The sequence below is a fragment of the Carcharhinus amblyrhynchos genome, chromosome 11 (assembly GCF_965287045.1).
Source record: "Carcharhinus amblyrhynchos chromosome 11, sCarAmb.v2.hapA, whole genome shotgun sequence".
In the NCBI taxonomy this organism is placed as follows: domain Eukaryota; kingdom Metazoa; phylum Chordata; class Chondrichthyes; order Carcharhiniformes; family Carcharhinidae; genus Carcharhinus; species Carcharhinus amblyrhynchos.
The window spans coordinates 95,342,307-95,366,007 of NC_137334.1; the positions used below are offsets into that span (position 1 = coordinate 95,342,307).

Here is a 23,701-nt window from a genome sequence, read left to right on the forward strand (position 1 = left end):
ACTCTCTCTCTTGCACTCAGTCTCTCTCGGTGCAGAGGGACCTCGGGGTCCTTGTGCATGAGTCGCAAAAACCCAGCTTGCAGGTGCAGCAGGTGGTCAGGAAGGCGAATGGGATGCTGGCCTTCATAGCGAGGGGGATTGAATATAAAAGTAGGGAGGTCTTGCTGCGGCTGTATAGGGCATTGGTGAGGCTGCAGCTGGAGTACTGTGTGCAGTTTTGGGCGCCGTACTTACGCAAGGATATTTTGGCCTTGGAGGGAGTGCAGAGGAGGTTTACTAGGATGATGCCGGAGTTGAGGGGGTTGAGCTATGAGGAGAGGCTGAATAAACTAGGCTTGTACTCGTTACAGTTTAGAAGAATGAGGGGAGATCTCATTGAGACGTATAAGATGTTGAATGGGATGGATAGGATAGAGGTGGAGAGACTCTTCCCGCTCAGAAAGGATAATAGGACTAGGGGGCACAGCCTCAAGATAAAGGGGGGGGATAAAGATAAAGATAAAGAATGGATTTGAGGAGGAACTTCTTCACTCAAAGGGTGGTGAATCTCTGGAATTCTCTGCCCGTTGAAGTGGTGGAGGCTACCTCGCTAAATATTTTTAAGACGCGGGTTGATGGGTTTTTGATAAGCGAGGGGATTAAGGTTATGGGGAGAGGGCGGGAATGTGGAACTGAGCCACGACAGATCAGCCATGATCTTATTGAATGGCGGGGCAGGCTCGAAGGGCCAGATGGCCTACTCCTGCTCCTATTTCTTATGTTCTTATGTTCTTTCATTCTCTCTCTCTCTTTCATTCTCTCTCTCTCTCTCTCTCATTCTCGCTCTCTCTCACTCACTCAGTCCCTCTCTCTCATTCTCTCCTTCTCATGCTCTCTCTCTGTCTCACTCAGTCTCTCTCTCTCATTCTCTCTCTCTTTCTCACTCCCTGTCTCCCTCTCTCTCACACACTCTCTCCCTCTCTCTCTCCCTCTCACTCTGTCTCTCATTCTCACTCTGTCTCTCTCACACTCTCACTTTCACACACACACTCTCTCTGTCTCCCTCACTCTGTCTCTCTCACTCTCTCGCTCTGTCTCTCTCTCCCTCTCTCTCTCTCACTCTCTCTCTGTGTTTGGATGTCTCTCTGCTGGCTGGTTGTCCACTCAGCTGTTACTGGTTATATCGGATTGTGCTCCAGACGGCAGCTGCTGATGTTTGAAACAGAGTTTCACAGAGTCTGGGACCAGCACACAGCTCACACTGAACCAAAACCGAGACACTGCAAAGCACCGTTCTGTTCAAATGTCACCACAGAACGCTCTTCCATTTACCCAGGATACAATTCTCAAACTGACCATCCCAGAAAGCCTCAGAGTAGAAAGGCTCTGGGGTTCGAAAATTGATACACATGGACTGAGTGTCCATCCCCAACTGGAACTGTCTAAGTCTCCAATAGAGGTTTACAGCATGGAAACAGGCCCTTCGGCCCAACTTCTCCATGCCACCCTTTCTTTTTTAAACCCCCTAAGCTAATTCCAATTGCCCGCATTTGGCCCATATCCCTCTATACCCATCATACCCATGTAACTGTTTAAATGTTTTTTAAAATTGTACCCGCCTCTACTACTACCTCTGGCAGCTTGTTCCAGACACTCACCACCCTCTGTGTGAAAAAATTGCCCCTCTGAACACTTTTGTATCTCTCCCCTCTCACCTTAAACCTATCCCCTCTAGTTTTAGACTCCCCTACCTTTGGGAAAAGATATTGACTATCTCGCTGATCTGTGCCCCTCATTATTTTATAGATCTCTATAAGATCACCCCTCAGCCTCCTACACTCCAGAGAAAAAAGTCCCAGTCTGCCCAGCCTCTCCTTATAACTCAATCCATCAAGTCCCGGTAGCATCCTTGTAAATCTTTTCTGCACTCTTTCTAGTTTAATAATATCCTTTCTATAATAGGGTGACCAGAACCGTACACAGTATTCCAAGTGTGGCCTTACCAATGTCTTGTACAACTTCAACAAGACGTCCCAACTCCTGTATTCAGTGTTCTGACCGATGAAACCAAGCATGCCCAATGCCTTCTTCACCACTCTGTCCACCTGTGACTCCACTTTCAAGGAGCTATGAACATGTAACCCTAGATCTCTTTGTTCTGTAACTCTCCCCAACGCCCTACCATTAACTGAGTAAGTCCTGCCCTGGTTCAATCTACCAAAATGCATCACCTCGCATTCATCAGCCCACTGGCCCAATTGATCAAGATCCCATTGGAGATAACTTTCTTCACTGTCCACTATGCCATCAATCTTAGTGTCATCTGCAAACTTACTAACCATACCCCCTATATTCTCACCCAAATCATTAATATAAATGACAGTGTCTTGGCGTTTATTGGTAGGGGGATTGAATTTAGGAGTCGTAGCGTTATGTTGCAACTGTACACAACTCTGGTGCGGCCGCACTTGGAGTATTGTGTGCAGTTCTGGTCCCCACATTACAGGAAGGATGTGGAGGCTTTGGAGAGGGTGCAGAGGAGGTTTACCAGGATGTTGCCTGGTATGGAGGGGAGATCCTATGAGGAGAGGCTGAGGGATTTGGGGTTGTTTTCGCTGGAAAGAAGGCGGCTAAGAGGGGATCTTATTGAAACATATAAGATGATTAGAGGTTTAGATAGGGTGGATAGTGATAGCCTTTTTCCTCTGACGGAAAAATCTAGCACGAGGGGGCATGGCTTTAAACTAAGGGGGGGTAGTTATAGGACAGATGTCAGGGGTAGGTTCTTTACCCAGAGGGTGGTGAGGGATTGGAATGCCCTGCCTGCTGCAGTTGTAAATGCGCCTAGTTTGGGGGCGTTTAAGAGGTCTGTGGATAGGTTTATGGACGAAAAGGGATTGGTTTAGGTTAGTGGGTCATTGTTGTTTTTTTTTAACTGGTCGGCGCAACATCGTGGGCCGAAGGGCCTGTTCTGCGCTGTAATGTTCTATGTTCTATGTTCTAAATAACAGTGGACCCAGCACTGATCCCTGAGGCACACCGCTGGTCACAGGCCTCCAGTTTGAAAAACAATTCTCTACAACCACCCTCTGGCTTCTGTTAAGAAGCCAATTTTTGTATCCATTTAGATCCCTCACCCTGGATCCTGTGAGATTTAACCTTATGCCACAACCTACCATGCGGTACCTTGTCAAAGCCTTTGCTAAAGTCCATGTAGACAACATCAACTGCACTGCCCTCATCTACCTTCTTGGTTACCCCTTCAAAAAACTCAATCAAATTTGCAAGACATGATTTTCCACTCACAAAGCCATGCTGACTGTCCCTAATCAGTCTGTGCGTCTCTAAATGCCTGTAGATCCTGTCTCTCAAAATACCTCCAACAATTTACCCACCACAGATGTGAGGCTCACTGGCCTGTAGTTCCCAGGCTTTTCCCTGCAGCCTTTTTAAACAAAGGCACAACATTTGCCACTCTCCAATCTTCAGGCACCTCACCGTATCTGTCCATTCACAGCAGCTCCTCCAGAAACCACCTTCTGGTCGCAGTGACTGCAAGTATGGAAATGTGACCTGCAACCACCAATCACCTTCGCCACTCTGCTGTCCGCACATGAACGCTTGCCTGTCTGTGTGAATCTCTCTGTCTGAGTCTTCCTGTCTGAATCTCTCTCTGTCTGATTCTGTCTCTGTCTGATTCTCTCTCTGTCTGAATCTTCCTGTCTGACTCTCTCTCTCTCTGAATCTCTCTGTCAAGGACAGTCGTGGGATGTTGTGTGGGGAGCCTGAAGAGATAGGAAAGACGTGAAATGAATATTTTTTGTCAGTATTCACACAGGAAAAAGACAATGTTGTCAAGGAGAATACTGAGATACAGGCTATTAGACTAGACAGGATTGAGGTACATAAGGAGGAGGTGTTGGCAATTCTGGAAAGTGTGAAAATAGATAAGTCCCCTGGGCCAGATGGGATTTACCCCAGGATTCTCTGGGAGGCTAGGGAGGAGATTGCAGAGCCTTTGGCTTTGATCTTTAGGTTGTCATTGTCTACAGGTATAGTGCCAGAAGACTGGAGGATAGCAAAAGTTGTCCCCTTGTTCAAGAAGGGGAGTAGAGAAACCCTGGTAATTATAAACCAGTGAGCCTTACTTCTGTTGTGGGCAAAGTTTTGGAAAGGATTATAAGGGATAGGATTTATAATCATCTAGAGGGAAATAAATTGATTAGGGATAGTCAACACGGTTTTGTGAAGGGTAGGTCGCGCCTCACAAACCTTATCGAGTTTTTTGAAAAGGTGACCAAAGAGGTGGATAAGGGTAAGGCAGTTGACGTGGTGTATATGGATTTTAGCAAAGCGTTTGATAAGGTTCCCCATGGTAGGCTACTGCAGAAAATACAGATGCTTGGGATTGAGGGTGATTTAGCAGTTTGGATCAGGAATTGGCTAGCTGATAGAAGACAGAGGGTGGTGGTTGATGGGAAATATTCAACCTGGAGTTCAGTTACAAGTGGTGTACCTCAAAGATCTGTTTTGGGCTACTGCTGTTTGTCATTTTTATAAATGACCTAGATGAGGGTGTAGAAGGATGGATTAGTAAATTTGCTGACGACACCAAAGTCGGAGGAGTTGTAGACGGTGAGGATGGATGTTACAGTTTGCAGAGGGACATAGATAAGCTGCAGAGCTGGGCCAAGAGGTGGCAAATGGAGTTTAATATGGAAAAATGTGAGGTGATTCACTTTGAAAAGAGTAACAGGAATACAGAGTTCTGGACTAATGGTAAGTTACTTGGTAGTGAGCAGATGAGCAGAGAGATCTCGGTGTCCATGTGCATAGATCACTGAAAGTTAGAACATAGAACATAGAACACTACAGCACAAACAGGCCCTTTGGCCTACAAGTTGCGCTGATCATATCCACACCTACCAGGCCATAGTTGGCACCCAGGTTGATAAGGTTGTTAAGAAGGTGTACGGTGTATTAGCTTTTATTGGTAGAGGGATTGAGTTTAGGAGCAGTGAGATCATGTTGTAGCTGTACAAAACTCTGGTGTGGCCGCACTTGGAGTATTGCGTACAGTTCTGGTCGCCGCATTATAAGAAAGATGTGGAGGCATTGGAAAGGGTGCAGAGGAGGTTTACCAGGATGTTGCCTGGTATGGTGGGAAGGTCTTATGAGGAAAGGCTGAGGGACTTGAGGTTATTTTCATTGGAGAGAAGAAGGTTAAGAGGTGACCTGATTGAGGCATACAAGATGATCAGAGGATTGGATAGGGTGATCAGTGAGAGCCTTTTTCCTTGGATGGAGATGGCTAACACGAGGGGACATAGCTTTAAATTAAGGGGTGATAGATATAGGACAGATGTCAGAGGAAGGTTCTTTACTCAGGGAGTAGTAAGGGCGTGGAATGCCCTGCCTGCAACAGTTGTGGACTCACCAACAATAAGAGCATTTAAACGGTCATTGGATAAACGCATGGATGATATTGGAATAGTGTTGGTTAGATGGGCTTCAGATCAGTTTCACAGTTCGGTGCAACATCGAGGGCCGCAGGACCTGTACTGCACTGGAATGTTCTATGTTCTATGAATCTCTCTATCTGAATCTCCTTGTCTATATTTCTCTGTCTGTTTCTCTCTCTGTCTTTTTGTCAGCTTATCTCTTTCGTTCCCTGTACACCTCGCTCTCTTTGTACCTGACTCTCCTGCTGTGTTTGCATCTGGAGTCTCTCGCACTAACTGAGTTGATTGCGCTGCAGCGTTTGGGACAGTGAGCTCGCCTCAGTGTCCGACACAGGAAGATCGATCAGGTTTCTTCATTCTGATTACTGGCCAGAGATCAGTATAGGGCACTCCCTCAGCACTGACCCTCTGACAGTGCGGCACTCCCTCAGCACTGACCCTCTGACAGTGCGGCACTCCCTCAGCACTGACCCTCTGACAGTGCGGCACTCCCTCAGCACTGACCCTCTGACAGTGCGGCACTCCCTCAGCACTGACCCTCTGACAGTGCGGCACTCCCTCAGCACTGACCCTCTGACAGTGCGGCACTCCCTCAGCACTGACCCTCTGACAGTGCGGCACTCCCTCAGCACTGACCCTCTGACAGTGCGGCACTCCCTCAGCACTGACCCTCTGACAGTGCGGCACTCCCTCAGCACTGACCCTCTGACAGTGCGGCACTCCCTCAGCACTGACCCTCTGACAGTGCGGCACTCCCTCAGCACTGACCCTCTGACAGTGCGGCACTCCCTCAGCACTGACCCTCTGACAGTGCGGCACTCCCTCAGCACTGACCCTCTGACAGTGCGGCACTCCCTCAGCACTGACCCTCTGACAGTGCGGCACTCCCTCAGCACTGACCCTCTGACAGTGCGGCACTCCCTCAGTACTGACCCTCTGACAGTGCGGCACTCCCACAGTACTGACCCTCTGACAGTGCGGCACTCCCTCAGCACTGACCCTCTGACAGTGCGGCACTCCCTCAGCACTGACCCTCTGACAGTGCGGCACTCCCTCAGCACTGACCCTCTGACAGTGCGGCACTCCCTCAGTACTGACCCTCTGACAGTGCGGCACTCCCTCAGCACTGACCCTCTGACAGTGTGGCACTCCCTCAGTGCTATACCCTGACTGTCAGGCTGGGTTTCGTTCTCTGTTGTCAGGAGTGATTGATTAGTGTATTCTGACTCAGAGGAGGGAATAATCCTGAGCCAGGGCTGGGGTTGTGAGGAAACAGGAGCTGAATGCAGCTTCCCCTCACCCAGTGCTGGAGCAGCCGTCTAACGCTATTCCATTGGCTGAAGCTCAAACATTTTCTATACTTCCTCCTGGCTGGCAGTTGCCGATTTCCAAAAGCAGATTCAACCCTTCCAGTAAGTCATTAAAATAGAACTGAAACAGACCTTTCCCAAATATATCGCTGTGTGGAGTCAAAATCCAGAGTGAAGTTTATACGGTGGGTCAACTAGCTCGTGCCCCAGGGGCTGTGTCTCTGCTGCTGGGAGCTGGGGGCCAGAAGGTGGTGATGTCTCACCCTGTCCCTCTCCAGACACCCTCTCTCTCTCTCTCTCTGTGAGAGCGTTGCTTTTCTCTTTCTGTTCTCTGGCTCTCAGGGAGATGCTGAAATAACTGATTCCACCCAAGCTGTAGTCATCCACACTTCTCTTGACCTGTGGTCAGTTGCTAGTCAGAGCTCCTGTAGCCAAGCCGTGCTGTACCTGAGGTGAGGGCTGACTCTTGCTCACACAGACTGATGTCCAGGTTCAAAGCAAAATGTTGCAGACGGTGGAAACCTGAAACAAAACTGAAAGTGCTGGAAAATCTCAGCAGGTCTGGCAGCGTGGGTGGAGAGAGAGAAACTGAGTCCACGTTTTGAGTCCAAAATGAGTCTTCTTCAGAATTAAAGAGAGGAAGGATCTGTTTAGAATGACAGTGTAGCTGGGAGAGATTGCACGAAAGATACAGCAAAACTTAGGAACAAGTGACAGAAGGCCCAGTGGGGGAGGGGGAGGGTTTCTGCATTAAAATTAAACATGTACGGCATATAAAAAACAGAATTCAGATGGAGGGGAAAGGTCACAGTCTAAAGTTGTTGAACTCAGTGTTGAGTCCTGAGGGAGGTAACATTCCCAATCAGAGCAGGAGGTGCAAATCCTCCAACTTTGACCCGGGTTCGATTCCCGGCTCGGGTCACCGTTGGTGTGGAGTTTGCACATTCTCCTCGTGTCTGCGTGGGTTTCCTCCGGGTGCTCCGGTTTCCTCCCACAGTCCAAAGATGTGCGGGTTAGGGTGATTGGCCGTGCTAAAAATTGCCCCTTAGAGTCCTGGGATGTGTAGGTTAGAGGGGTTAGTGGGTAAAATATGTAGGGAAATGGGGGTAGGGCCTGGGTGGGATTGTGGTCGGTGCAGACTCGATGGGCTGAATGGCCTCTTTCTGTACTGTAGGGTTCTATGGTTCTGTGATTCTAACTTTACTTTTTTTTATATGCCATACATTTTCTATCTCAGTGTATAAACCCTTCCCTCCCCCTCTGGCCCAGCTGGCTCTCTGTCTGTCTGTAATCTCTCACCAATCACTGCCCCATCTCGTCCACACTCTGGTTTATAATATCAAATCCATCACATTCTTATCCTGAGGAAGAATCCTGCCCACTCGGAACGTTAACTCTGTTCCTCTTCCCCTCCGATGCTTCCAGACCTGCCGAGATTTTCCAGCATTTTGTGCTTTTGTTTCAAACTCTTGAGGCTTGGGACCATCAAGTCTTGCAGCACGGAAGGCCGCTCAGCCCACTGTGCCTGTGCTAGCCCTTTGAACCCAATTCATTCCACTCGCACTGCCCTTTCCCCACAGCCCTGCAGATTCCTCCTTTCCAATGATTTCTCCAATTCTCTTTTGAAAGTTCAGATTGGATATGCTTCCAGAGCCCTTTCCGACGGAATGTTCCAGAACACAACAACTCGCTGTGAAAAATCTCTTCTGCTTCTGTTACCGATTCTCTTCAAGCTGCGTTTCCCTCTGTTTCTCCTTATTTACCCTATCAAAACCTTGTATAAATGTTAACCATTCCCTTCACCTTTTCTGCTGTGAAGTAACAGTCTCAGTTCCCAGACTCCTGGTCCCGTTATAATGAATATCCACTGTACTCGCCCGAAACTGGCAGCGCCGGCTCGTTGGGCCGAAGGGCCTGTTTCCTGTGCTGTGTTGTTCTTTGTTCTTTGAAACCGCAACATCCTTTCTAAAGTGTGGACTCCAAATGTCAGACAAAGAATCCAATAAATTAGAGGAAGCAGAGATTTGGAGAGGTGGAGCTGGGTGTGGTCCGTGTACATGTGAAAACTAACGCTGTGTTTTCAGATGATGTCACCGAGGGTCAGTGTGTGGATGAGAAACAGGAAGGGACAAGGACTGATCCTCGGGGGATTCCAGAGGTAACGGTGTGGGAATCAGGAAGAGAAACCATTGATGGTGATTCTCTGGCTGTGATTGGATAAGGCTGGAACCAGGCGGTGAGCAACCCCACCCAGCTGGGTGACAGTGGAGAGGTGAGAGAGGAGGATTATGTGACCAAACCGTGTTGGAGGAGGATTGTGTGACCAAACCGTGTTGGAGGAGGATTGTGTGACCAAACTGTGTTGGAGGAGGATTGTGTGACCAAACCGTGTTGGAGGAGGATTGTGTGACCAAACCGTGTTGGAGGAGGATTGTGTGACCAAACCGTGTTGGAGGATTGTGTGACCAAACCGTGTTGGAGAAGGACTGTGTGACCAAACCATGTTGGAGGCTGCAGACAGCTGGAGAAAGATGAGGGGTGAAAGTCTGTCTTTGTCACAGTCAGACAGGATCTCAGCTGTTGCTAAGAGCTGTCTCAGTGCTGTGACAGATACACAAATCCGATTGGAGGGATTAAACATGGAGTTCTGGGGAAGATGGGAAAGGATCTGGGATGTGACACATTCCAGATCTTGGAGAGAAAACGGAGGATGGAGATGGGAGTGTGGAGGGTGGGAGTTTGCAAGGGTGGAGGGTGGGAGTTTGTGAGGATGGAGGGTGGGAGTTTGCGAGGGTGGAGGGTGGGAGTTTGCGAGGATGGAGGGTGGGAGTTTGTGAGGGTGGAGGGTGGGAGTTTGTGAGGATGGAGGGTGGGAGTTTGCGAGGGTGGAGGGTGGGAGTTTGCGAGGGTGGAGGGTGGGAGTTTGCGAGGATGGAGGGTGGGAGTTTGCGAGGGTGGAGGGGGGCATTTGCGAGGCTGGAGGGGTGAAGAATTGGCTCTTTGAAAAAGTTATCCAATTGTTAAAGTTTATTTATTAGTGTCACAGGTAGGCTCACGTTAAGACTGCAATGAAGTTACTGTGAAAATCCCCTAGTTGCCACACTCTGGCGCCTGTTCAGGTACACTGAGGGAATATTTAGCATGGCCAATGCTCCTAACCAGCATTTCTTTTGGACTGTGGGAGAAAACTGGAGCACCCGGAGGAAACCCACGCAAACATGGGGAGAATGTGCAGGGTCCACACAGTGACCAAAGCCAGGAATTGAACCTGGTTCACAGTATACTAGGTGCAGTCTAACTAGTGCTTTCTATAGTTTTGGCAAGATATCCTCATTCTATGATCTGAGGACCCTCAAATCCCCCCTGTGCTGCAGCTTTCTGCAGTCTTTCTCCATTTCAATAATACTCAGCTCCTTCACTCTTCTTAACAAAGTGCATAACTTGACATTTTCTGACATTATATTCCATCTGCATAATTTTTGAACTTACTTATCCAGTCTATATCTCTCTGTAGACTTTCAATGTCATCCTCAGCACTTCCCATCTATCTTTGTGTCACCTGCAAACATGGTAATAGTACATGTGCTCCCCTCGTCTATATCATGAATGTATCTTGCAAATAATTGTGACCCCAGCACTGATCCCTTCACTAGTTACAATTTGCTACCCTGAAAATGCCCCTCTTATCCCAGTTCTGTCAGTTAGCCAATTCTCTATCCATGTGAATGTACTATCCCCAACCGTGGGCCCTTATCTTATTAAGCAGCTTTTTGATTTGATTTGATTTGATTTGATTTATTATTGTCACATGTATTAACATACAGTGAGAAGTATTGTTTCTTGCGTGCTATACAGACAAAACATGAGAGTACAGAATGTAGTGTTACAGTCATAGCTAGGGTATCGAGAAAGATCAACTTAATGCGAGGTAAGTCCATTCAAAAGTCTGACAGCAACAGGGAAGAAGCTGCTCTTGAATCGGTTGGTGTGTGACCTCAGACTTTTATGCCTTTTTCCCGAAGAAAGAAGGTGGAAGAGAGAATGTCTGGGGTGCGTGGGGTCCTTAATTATGCTGGCTACTTTGCCGGGGCAGTGGAAAGTGTAGACAGAGTCAATGGATGGGAGGCTGGTTTGTGTGAGGGATTGCGCTACATTCACGATCTTTTGTAGTTCCTTGCGGTCTTGGGCAGAGCAGGAGCCCAGACCAAGCTGTGATACAACCAGAAAGAATGCTTTCTATGGGACATCTGTAAAAGTTGATGAGTCGTAGCTGAAATGCCAAATATTGTGCGGTACCTTATCGAACATGTTTAGGAAATCCAAGTATATTACATCCTCTTGTTCCTCTTTATCTACCCTCTTTGTTACCACCTCAAAAAAGTCGTGCTGATTCTGCCTGACTATGTTATCGATTTCTGAATGTTCTGCCAAACAGCCTCGTTAATCAGTATCCTGTCACCAACTCAAATATATACACTCCATCCGTCAGGGATGAACAGTAGCTTCTGTGTGTACCAGTGAGAGAATCAATTCTGAGCTTAGGAAGGATGTCTTGGAGAGGGTGCAGAGGGAGAGGGATTTCAGTTAATGTGGAGAGACTGGAGAAGCGGGGATTGTTCTCCTTGGAGCAGAGAAGGTTCAGGAGGAATTTATTCAAGGTGTTCAAACTCAGGAAGAGTTTTGGATAGAGGAACTATTTCCAGTGGCAGGAGGGTGGGTAACCAGAGGGGACACAGTTGAAGAGAATTGGTGAAGGAACTAGCCGTGACATCAGCTGGATTGATTTTTACACAGCGAGCTGTGATCTGCAAGGCTTTGTCTGAAAAAGGCAGCGGAAGCAGATTCACTTTCAAAAGAAAATTGGATAAACATTGGGAGGGGAATTTTTTCAGGGTTACTGGGGTAAAGGGCAGGGGGTTTGTGCCAGTTAGTTCTTTCAAAGGGCTAGCAAATACAGAATGGACCGAATGGCCTTTTCCTGCTGTTGTGACTGGAAGAGACTGTACTGTAATCCTCCTGTCACTGATCTCAATTTCACTCAGATCCATACCCCCTCTTGGGATGTGCTTTGATTGAATCTGTCCAATGCGTCATTAGTCCTGAGATTAAACAAAGATTTCCTTCCTGACTCTCGATATTTCACACAGCTGTGTCCCAGTGGGGGAGGGAGTGATGCTGATGGGAGGTGATAGCTGAGACCCTCCCACTCCCCCCTCCCCATCGCCCCCACCATGACTGCAGCACACGGGGTTGTTGCAATAACTGTGTGATGGGGCAGAGAAAGATCAGAGCTGTTCCTCAGTGATGTATTTCCACGCAGTCCAGCAGCAGAGGGATCTAATGTTCTCTTCAGCTCGCCATGATTACAGAAACAGGTCCTTGGCTCTGCTCACTGCCTGTTTATTTTGGCTTGTTTTAAAGCCTAGTTACCATGGGGAATGGACATAGCTGATCAACAGAAACATAATATTGCCTTGCAGAGTCTGCTGTCATCTCCCTCTCACAGCAGATGGAGGGAAAGTTACCAACCAGCCGACTCTGTTTCCTCGGTCTGAATCCCCCCACCAGCCCCCGCAAGAACCCCAACTCCCCCCCCAGTCACCCCAGAGTCCTCACTCACTGTCCCTCCAAACACAGCCTGGAACACATTCTCCAACTGCACTGTTGAATCAGCTCAGATTAAATTTCTTAAACTGAGGGTCTTGCGTCGGCGAGGACTAATGGGATCTAGTTACATGTGCCAGTTGATGAAATGTGTATCACACTCACTCTGCTCACTATTACAGGAGAGTAACCATCGAATGTTCGCTCAATTTACCCAAGTCTTCCCATCCTCAACTCACTGCCTCTCTCCAAAACTTCTGCCACCTTCACCGCCCCTCCCCTCCTCAATCCCATTCCCTCCTCAATCCCATTCTCCCACATCCACTCCCCTTCCTATTCCAATTTCCCAACCAACTACTCCACAATATAGAGCAAGCTTTCCATCTCAGCACGTGAGAATCTGACAATCATCCCTTGATGTTCAATGGCATTGCCATTGCTGAATCCCCAGTCTATCACTCAGACCAACTTCCCATCCATTGACTCTGTCTACACTTCCCACTGCCTCGGCAAAGCAGCCAGCATAATTAAAACCCCCACGAACCCTGGAGATTCTCTCTTCCACCTTCTTCCTTCTGGAAAAAGATACAAAAATCTGAGATCACACACCAACCAACTCAAGAACAGTTTCTTCCCTGCTGCTGTCAGAATTTTGAATGGACCTACCACGTATTAAGTTGATCTTTCTCTACATCCTAGCCATGACTGTAACACTACATTTTGCACTTTGTCCTTTCCTTCTCTATGAACAGTATGTTTTGTCTGTGTAGTGCACAAAAAACAATACTTTTCACTGTACGTTCATACATGTGACAATCATAAATCAAATCAAATCAAATCAGATACAAAATCCTGGGGGTGTGACCATTGACCAGAAACTGAACTGGACCCAGCCACATAAACACAGTGGCTACAGGAGCAGCTCAGAGGCTGGGAATCCTGCAGTGAGGAACTCACCTCCTGACTCCCCAGAGCCTGGCTACCATCTACAAGGGACAGGTCAGGAGTGTGATGGAAAACTCCCCACTTGCCTGGATGGGTACAGCTCCAACAACACTCGAGAAACTCAACACCATCCAGGTCAAAGCAGCCCCATAGATTGCTATTCCTTCCACAAACATTCACTCCCTCCACCACCAATATACAGAGCACTGCAGGAACTCGCCAACACTCCTTAGACAGAATATTCCAAACCATAACATTACCATCTTGAAGGACAAGAGCAGCAGATACCTGGCAACACCACCACCTGGAGATTCCACTCCAAGACACTCACCATTTTGACTTGGAAATATATCACCATTCCTTCACTGACGCTGGGTTAAAATCCTAGAACTCCTCCCTAACAGCACTGTAGGTGCACCTACACCACATGGACTGCAGTGCGCTCAAGAAGGCAGCTCACCACCACCTTCTCAAGGGGCAATTATTGTCAAGGCTATTGGAGGAGAACTCACAATAATAACCTGACCGAGGGTCTAATGAGGACCCTCACTGTGAACTGACAGTCACTTTCGAGGGTGATGTTTAGGCCCCCTGTTGTCTCCCACATACAGACTAGGGGCAAGTGAAGAACTTGAGTTCAGACTCTGGTCTTGTACATGGAGGAACTGCCATTGATTGTTCGATTGTATCCATTCACAGATCCCAGAAGGACTGGGGAATGCAGGAAATGCTGTTTTCTCGATAGCTTTGACTAGAACGAGGATAGGACGGACATGTGTCCACTGGCACTGCTCAGGGGAGGTGCTCACTCTGAGGAACAAGAGCCATCAAAGACCCCGGGAGGGTTAAGATCCACAGAGATGCTTGGTGTGACCAAGTGTCTACAGAAGACGCAGCTCTCACATGGAAAGACAGATCCACAAACATTTTCGATTGTCTCAGGATGTGACAGTTCATATACGCCACATTCTTCCCAAGAAACTGACCCCACACAGATCTGGGCTGTGTGCCACTTGTTCTGAAGATGACTGTCACACTGAATCCTGTCAGGGCTCCAGTCGGGACCTTTACTGAATCCAATAATTGACCACATGCAACTATGTGAGGGAGCTGACAGATACCCTTCTTAATAAAGCTCACCATTCTATGCAGTTCCACATGGATGAAGTAAACCAGACTGCTGGAGGTGTGGGATTCACTGTAACTTCAGGCTTCCTGCAAGTACAGGACACCATTGGCTGCACACATGTGGCTTTGAAAGTTCCCTTGTAGCAGTCAGGGTGATCCATTAATAGAAAAGGATTTCGCTCTCGGAATGTCCAGCTCGTTTGGGGAACAGAGAAAGCAGATCCAGGGCGAGGTACCCAGAGAGCTCACACACCTCGTACACCCTGCGTCACTCACGGCTCCCTCAGAGATTAGAGGGAGCTCAGCACTGAGAGAGTTGGTTCCTCAGTGACGAGGGCTTCCCCCAGCTGGAAGCTGGAGGACTAATGACCCTTATCCACCGGCCACAGAACACTTCAGAGAGGAGGTACAACGCAACACATTCTGCTAGATTCATGGAGCAAACTACTGACTTCTTGAAGATGCATTTCAGATGTTTGGACCAGTCAGACAAGGCCCCTCAGTACTCAGCACAGCGAGGGCCCCACATCATCATGATTGCTGCATCCTGAGAAACCTTGTGCTGCAAAGGGACAGTCTGTGGCCTGTGGAGGTCATTAGCCAAGTATTGTTTCTTGTGTGCTGCACAAACAAAGCAAACCATTCATAGAGAAGGAAAGGAAAGAGTGCAGAATGTAGTGTTACAGCCATAGCTAGGGTGTAGAGAAAAGGATTAGAATGAAGTTTTAAAAGCATAGAATGAGAGTAAAAGATAGAATTAGAGGATAGCTGGGCACAGGTTGGGAGAAGTTGCTTCCCTCTGCTGCCATCTTGGGAAATACAAGGACAGGGTCTGCATATCAAGAGAGAGAAGTTTCCAGATGTTAGGCCAGTATTTGTGTCATGTTATTGATAGTAAAGGTTTACAGAAAGCACTGGGAAAGATGGACGCTATTTTTAAAACACCACATCCAATGAATGTGACACAATTGAGGTATTTGCTAGGATTAGTAAATTGCCAAGGCTAATTTTGTTCCCAATTTCACTTCCTCATTGGAGCCATTGCATAGTTTCCATTTGTCAGACTATTGTGGGACTGGATACAGAATGTGAGAAGGCAGACAAGGATGTTAAAGATGCTTTGCAAAATTCTGAAGCATTGCTTCATTTTAATCTGAAGCTATCAGCGATTCTTCACATTTTGGAATGGGGCGGCAGTTTCACAATATACCTTCAGAAGAGCAACCAATAATTTTGCTTTGTTTACTCTGATTAATGTTGAATCTGACTCTGCTCAGCTCCAGAGAGAAGCATTGAGTCTAATTTTTGGCTTTGGGAGGTTTCATCATTATTGGCATTGTCATCATTTCATATTACTGACTGATCATTGGCCCTTAACTACTATTTTTGGGCTGTATAAAGACAAACCTTCATTAGCTGCTAGTCAAATGCAAAGATGACCATTGATCTTATCTGACACTCCTATGATATAATTTACTGTCAATCAGAGATGACATGCTAAACATTATCACACTTACCTTTACCTACTGAGCAGATGCCACCAACTAGTTTTGCGAATGTTTGCCAACAGATCATTTGCCTGTTGCAGCTTCACAGGTTCTGGGATATCCCAGAAATGATCCTGTGGTGGAGAAGGTGGACGGATATGGTGCTGAAAGGAATGATATCTGCAGCATATTGGATGCATCCTGATCCGAATGTGTTAAGAACCCTGCAATTTCTTTACCATAATTCCCTAATTCCCTTTCAAATGTTATTCCAGAATCTGCTTCCGCCGCCCTTTCAGGCAGCACCTTCCAGACCCCATGAGCTCGCTGAGTAACTTTAAAAATTAAATCAATCTCATTCAACATTGTTACCAGCATAAAGCTGCATCAGTGCAGTCAAGTTAAAGTTTATTGATTTGTCATAAGTAGGTTTACAGTGAAGTTACTGTGAAAATCCCCTAGTCACCACACTCCAGCACTTGTTCGGGTACACTGAGAGAGAATTTAGCATGGCGAACGCACCTAACCAGCACGTCTTTCAGACTGTGGGAGGAAACCCATGCAGACACGGGGAGAATGTGCAGACTCCACACAGAGAGTGAACCAAGCCAGGAATCGAACCCAGGCCCCTGGTGTTGTGAGACAGCAGTGCTAATCACTGTGCCCCTTGCACTTCTAAAACTAGTACTGTCTAATCCCACGTACAAACTGAGATTCCTACCTGCATGATATGCCACCGAGCCTTTGTTCCAGCCTGGGTATCTCTGCTTGGGATAATCCTGGAAAATAAAAGATCCAAGCAATGGAGAGAATGCAGCAGGAAAAAGTCCAACATTTTAAACCATTTCTATTAAACTTTGTTGTTAAATAATCATAAAATTCTGGAACGATTACAGCACAAGGTGTGGCCATTCAGCCCATCATCAATTGGAAAATGATGGCCAGAGCCTGATTTTTCTAAGGACCCTCTGATGCATGTCATCTGGGTCTGGGAGTTTGTGAGAAGATGGCAGCACAGTGGGTTAGCACTGCTGCCTCAGAGCTCCAGGGACCCGGGTTCGATTCCCAGCTTGGGTCACTGTCCATACATAGTTTGCACGTTCTCCCTGTGTCGGGGTGGGTTTCCTCCGAGTGCTCCGATTTCCTTCCACAGTCCAAAGATATGCAGGTTAGGTTAATTGGCCATGCTAAATTGCGCCTTAGCGTCAACAGGATTAGCAAGGTAAATATGTGGGGTAAAGGGGTTAGGGTCTGGATGGGATTGTGCAGACTCAGTGGGTCTGCACTGTTGGGATTCTATGAGTTATCCACCCTCAAGAATGCTAAAGCCATTAAAATTTCTAACTTGACTGTGTTTCTCACGGTAAAAATTACACATCCCTCCTCTCAAAACACAATTTCAGAATTTCCCACATTGCCAGTGGTGTGAATTTGGTGAGACGGTGGGGGAGGTGGGGGGGGAGGTGCGGGGGGAGGTGGGGGGGGAGGTGCGGGGGGAGGTGGTTCCAACTGTGGGGAAAAAAGTTTAGAATTTAGTTCTCCTGATTTTCAGGAGGGTGGGTCCTGTTTCCCACTGAACAACGTCAAGAACCATATTTGCATTTCATGAGTGTTCCAGGCCAACTTCCTGGAATCACGTTCACCCCCTCCATCAAACAAAATACCCCACAAGCGGGTAACCAGAATGGTGTTTCCTGACTGTCTATAAGTGGCACAAACCCAGCCAACTTCATCCATGACTGGAGAGGTCAGTAGCTTCTGTTTTCACTTCCCTTTCACACTGTCACTGAGATACACCAGGCACCGGGCACACTGGCCGTGCTGAGAGTGGAAACTGAGGCATCAGCAGGAGGGATGGATGTGATGGAGACAGCGCTGAGGGAGAGGGGAACGAGAGGGATGGATGTGATGGAGACAGTGCTGAGGGAGAGGGGAACGAGAGGGACGGATGTGATGGAGACAGTGCTGAGGGAGAGGGGAACGAGAGGGACGGATGTGATGGAGACAGTGCTGAGGGAGAGGGGAACGAGAGGGACGGATGTGATGGAGACAGTGCTGAGGGAGAGGGGAACGAGAGGGACGGATGTGATGGAGACAGCGCTGAGGGAGAGGGGAATGAGAGGGACGGATGTGATGGAGACAGCGCTGAGGGAGAGGGGAATGAGAGGGACGGATGTGATGGAGACAGTGCTGAGGGAGAGGGGAATGAGAGGGACGGATGTGATGGAGACAGCGCTGAGGGAGAGGGGAACGAGAGGGACGGATGTGATGGAGACAGCGCTGAGGGAGAGGGGAACGAGAGGGACGGATGTGATGGAGACAGCGCTGAGGGAGAGGGGAATGAGAGGGACGGATGTGATGGAGACAGCGCTGAGGGAGAGGGGAACGAGAGGGACGGATGTGATGGAGACAGCGCTGAGGGAGAGGGGAACGAGAGGGACGGATGTGATGGAGACAGCGCTGAGGGAGAGGGGGACGAGAGGGACGGATGTGATGGAGACAGTGCTGAGGGAGAGGGGAACGAGAGGGACGGATGTGATGGAGACAGTGCTGAGGGAGAGGGGAACGAGAGGGACGGATGTGATGGAGACAGTGCTGAGGGAGAGGGGAATGAGAGGGACGGATGTGATGGAGACAGCGCTGAGGGAGAGGGGAACGAGAGGGACGGATGTGATGGAGACAGTGCTGAGGGAGAGGGGAACGAGAGGGACGGATGTGATGGAGACAGTGCTGAGGGAGAGGGGAACGAGAGGGACGGATGTGATGGAGACAGCGCTGAGGGAGAGGGGAATGAGAGGGACGGATGTGATGGAGACAGCGCTGAGGGAGAGGGGAATGAGAGGGACGGATGTGATGGAGACAGCGCTGAGGGAGAGGGGAATGAGAGGGACGGATGTGATGGAGACAGCGCTGAGGGAGAGGGGAACGAGAGGGCGTACTGAAGGTAGGTCGAGGGGGGTGTCAAGGAACAAAGTGAAAGATTCTCTAGGTGCTAAATTTAAAAGACTGTCCAGTGAAGGTTCAGAAACTGTCCTGGGACTGAGGCCACACTGTCCATATGGTCTTAGGTCTTATAATTCCAAAATGATATCAATGGGTTGGTGAAGTGGGCAGGAAAGTTAGATGGAGTTCAGCTTTGATCAGTGTGAGATGATCTGTTTGGGGAGGTCAAAGGGAATGTACAATAAATGGAAATGTACCAAGAGGGCGAGATGAGTGAGAGATCTTGATGTGCAAGTGTACAGGTCCCTAAAGGTAGCAGTACAGGTTGATAAGGTTGTAAAGAAAGCCTATGAATAGGCAGAGGTATAGAATATATCAGGAGAGATATAATGATGAAAATGTATAAAAAACTGGTGAAATCACAGCTGGAGTATTGTGTGCAGTTCTGGTCACCACATTACAGGAAGGATGTAATTGTTCTGGAGCGAGTGTGGAGGAGGTTTACTCAGTCACTGCTAACTAAAATGGGGTCCAACTTCCCCCCTCCACCTCAATCTTCCCTCTGCTTTCCAATGTTCGTCATCCTCCTCCACCTTCCTGGTCCTCTGCTTTCCATCATGCCCCCTGTCCTTCCAATCACTCCCCCATCCTTGCACAACCCTCCCCCCATTTCCCCCCCCTTGTGCTCATCAGAGTAACAGAACCATACAGTTCAGAAGAGGACCTTTGACCCATCAAGTCCACACTAACACATTAGAAACATCTGAACTCCCACCTAATCCCATCTGCCAGCACTTGGCCCATAGCCCTGAATGTGATGATGTGCCAGGTGCTCATCCAGGTCTGGTTTAAGGATGTGAGGCATCCCACCCCCACCACCCCCACCACCCTCCCAGGCAGCACATTCCAGATCCTCACACCCTCTGGGTAAAAACATTTTTCCTCACTTGCCCACTTAAATCTCCTGCCTCTCACTTTGAACCTCTGTCCCCTTGTCACTGACCCTCCAACTAAGGGGAACAGCTGCTCCTTATCCATTCTGTCCGTGTCCCTCATCATCTCATACCCCTCGATCAGGTCACCCCTCAGTCTTCTCTGCTCCAATGAAAGCAACCCAAGCCCATCCAACCTCTCTTCATAACTGGTGACTCTCCCCTGCACCCCCTCCAGTGCAATCACATCCTTCCGATAATGTGGTGACCAGAACTGTACACACTGCTCCAGCTGTGGTCTCACCAAGGTTCTGTACAACTCCAACAAGACCTACCTGCTTTTGTAATCTACACCCTGATTGGTAAAGGCAAGTGTCCCATCTGCCTTCTTCACCACCGTACTAACATGCCCTTCCACCTTCAGAAATCTGTGGACAAACATGTCTAGGATCCTTTGTTTCACAGAACTTCCTAGTGTCCTGTTATTCATTTAGTACTTTCTTGTCAAATTACTCCTTCCAAACCTCATATTTTTCAGGGTTAAGTTCCATCTGCCACTTACCTGTCTACCTGACCGTTCCGTCTATATCTCCTTGTAGTCCCAGACACTCCACTTTACTGTTAACCACCCAGCCAATCTTTGTGTCATCCACAAGCTTGCTAACCCTATCCTCATCTCCTTCCCATCCCCCACATAACCCCAGGCCTTGTAAACCCCAGGGCAACCTTGTTTGGGAGTTCCACAGCACTTTACGTCTGTCTGGACAATGGGGGGAACAGGAGACCCTACAGTCCACAGTCCTGGGTGCAGCACTGGTCAAAATCAGTCTTAGGGGCCATGAGTCCAGTAGCTCAGCGCTGCCCATAAGGACCAGCTGAGCATGGAGCTGGAGGGCCCTGGCAGAGTGTTATTAACAGGAGCAGCACGGCACTGTGGCAGGTAGACCATGTCTGCTGCACTCACCTCAAAGCCCCATGAGAACTGAGGTCTGTCTTGTGGGCACCATTCTTTTTCAAATGGGTTTGAGGCTAATGTAATTTCCCTCTGGTGATTAGAAGACTTGATGAGGTTTGTTTGGGCCTCTGTTTAATGAGTTACGAGTGAATGTCGATGGTGATCATGTAACCAATCAGTGGGAAAATCAATCCACCACTGGAAAAACTGCTTCTTCACTGCTGGGTTTCCAACTTTTTGGCTTCCGCTGGATTCTCAGTTCTTGTCTGCCACCTAACCCATGTGGGCAGGATGGGAGAACTCTACCCATAGAGGTTTTACAGATCAAACAAGGCCATTTAGCCCATTGTGTTTGTGTCAGCCACAGCATAGCCTTGCAGCCTCATCACAATCTCCAGCTCATAACTTCTGAAGGATGTTAGCGAGAAAGGATCTTGGCTCAGAAGATCATGGAGTAAAATCTACAGAACAGGTGGGAGGGTCAGAGAGAAATGTGTCAGCTTCCTACTAGAAGTTATACCATTGGACAGGACATTAAACAAGAAGTAATTGAAGATTTTAACAAAGGAAATGTTATAATTGTGGAGAACTTCAATCTTCATTTAGACGAAGACATCAAATTGACAAGAATTAGTTTTGTCGAATGTTATTGTGACAATCTGTATTCATAGAGACATAGAGATTTACAGCATGGAAATAGGCCCTTCGGCCCAACTTGTCCATGCCACCCTTTGCTTTAATCCCCTAAACTAATCCCACTGCCCACATTTGGCCCATATCCCTCTATATCCATCTTACCCATATAAATATCTAAATTATTTTTAAAAGACAAAATTGTGCCCACCTCTACTACTACCTCTGGCAGCTCGTTCCAGACACTCACCACCCTCTGTGTGAAAAAATTGCCCCTCTGGACCCTTTTGTATCTCTCCCCTCTCACCTTAAACTTATGCCCTCTAGTTTTAGACTCCCCTATCTTTGGGAAAAGATATTGACTATCTCGCTGATCTGTGCCCCTCATTATTTTATAGACCTCTATAAGATCACCCCTCAGCCTCCTACGCTCCAGAGAAAAAAGTCCCAGTCTATCCAGCCTCTCCTTATAACTCAATCCATCAAGTCCCGGTAGCATCCTAGTAAATCTTTTCTGCACTCTTTCTAGTTTAATAATATCCTTTCTATAATAGGGTGACCAGAACTGTACACAGTATTCCAAGTGTGGCCTTACCAATGTCTTGTACAACTTCAACAAGACATCCCAACTCCTGTATTCAATGTTCTGACCGATGAAACCAAGCATGCCCAATGCCTTCTTCACCACTCTGTCCACCTGTGACTCCACTTTCAAGGAGCTATGAACCTGTCCCCCTAGATCTCTTTGTTCTGTAACTCTCCCGAATGCCCTACCATTAACTAAGTCCTGCCCTGGTTCAATCTACTAAAATGCATCACCTCGCATTTATCTAAATTAAACTCCATTTGCCATTTGTCCTGATAGAGGTGTATAAGATGTTGAGAGGTGTTGATCGAGTGGATTCTCAGAGGCTTTTTCCCAGGCCTGAAATGATTGTCACAAGAGGACACAGGTTTAAGGTGCTGGGGAGTCGGTACAGAGGAGATGTCAGAGGTACGTTTTTCACTCAGAAGGTGGTGAGTGAGTGGAATCGGCTGTCGGCAGTGGTGGTGGAGGCGGAATCGATAGGGTCTTTTAAGAGACTTTTGGATAAGTACATGGAACTTAGTAAGATAGAGGGTTATAGGTAAGCCTAGTAGGTAGGGACATGTTCGACGCAACTTGTGGGCCAAAGGGCCTGTTTGTGTTGTAGTTTTTCTATGTTTCTGCATTTCTATATTCGTCAGCCCATTGGCCCAATTGATCAAGATCCCGTTGCAATCCGAGATAGTCTTCACTGTCCACTATGCCACCAATCTTAGTGTCATCTGCAAACTTATTAGCCATGCCCAAATTCTCGTCCAAATCAGCACTGATCCCTGAGGCACACCACTGGTCACAGGCCTCCAGTTTGAAAAACAACTCTCTACAACCAACCACAGAAGCCAATTTTTTATCCATTTAGATACCTCACCCTGGATCCCGTGAGATTTAACCTTATGCAACAACCTACCATGTGGTACCTTGTCAGAGGCCTTGCTAAAGTCCATGTAGACAACATCAGCTGCACTGCCCTCATCTACCTTCTTGGTTACCCCTTCAAAAACCTCAATCAAATTTGTGAGACATGATTTTCCACTCACAAAGCCACGCTGACTGTCCCGAATCAGTCCTTGAGTCTCTAAATGCCTGTAGATCCTGTCTCTCAAAATACCTTCCAACAACTTACCCACCACAGATGTGAGGCTCACTGGCCTGTAGTTCCCAGGCTTTCCCCTTTTTAAACAAAGGCACAACATTTGCCACCCTCCAATCTTCAGGCACCTCACCCGTGACTATTGACGATTTAAATATCTCCGCTAGGGGACCCGCAATTTCCTCCCGAGCCTCCCACAATGTCCTGGGATACACTTCATCAGGTCCCAGGGATTTATCTACCTTGATGCGCTTTAAGACTTCCAGCACCTCTTTCTCTGTAATATGTTCACTCCTCAAGACATCACTATTTATTTCCCCAAGTTCCCTAACATCCATGCTTTTCTCAGCAGTAAATACTGATGAGAAATATTCATGTAGGATCTCAGACATCTCTTGTGGATCCTTAAGAGGTTGGTTTGATGTAACCCGTGTTTCAGATTCCCTGCCCAATGGAAATCTCTCAGTGTTTATCCTATCAAACCCTCTCAGAATTGTACTGGTTTCAGTGAGATCATTTCTGATTCTTCTAAACTCCATTTACTCCAACATACTCCAGGGGTTTGATTTGGAGAGACAGAGAGTGACATATTAACTTTGCTGATTCAAAATTAGGTGAGAAGAGAAGCTGTGAGGAGGACACAGAGG

General features: G+C 47.8%; 1 protein-coding gene across 1 annotated transcript in view; it reads right to left on the reverse strand.

Moving 5' to 3' along the window:
- The window catches only part of LOC145350232 (SPRY domain-containing protein 3-like), a 321,444-nt gene that overhangs the window by 16,097 nt on the left and 281,646 nt on the right, over positions 1–23,701 (reverse strand). Inside the window, exon 8 of the mRNA XM_080199294.1 lies at positions 16,637–16,694. Coding sequence (XP_080055420.1) covers positions 16,637–16,694 — 58 coding nt within the window. The remainder of the gene's footprint in view (positions 1–16,636; positions 16,695–23,701) is intronic.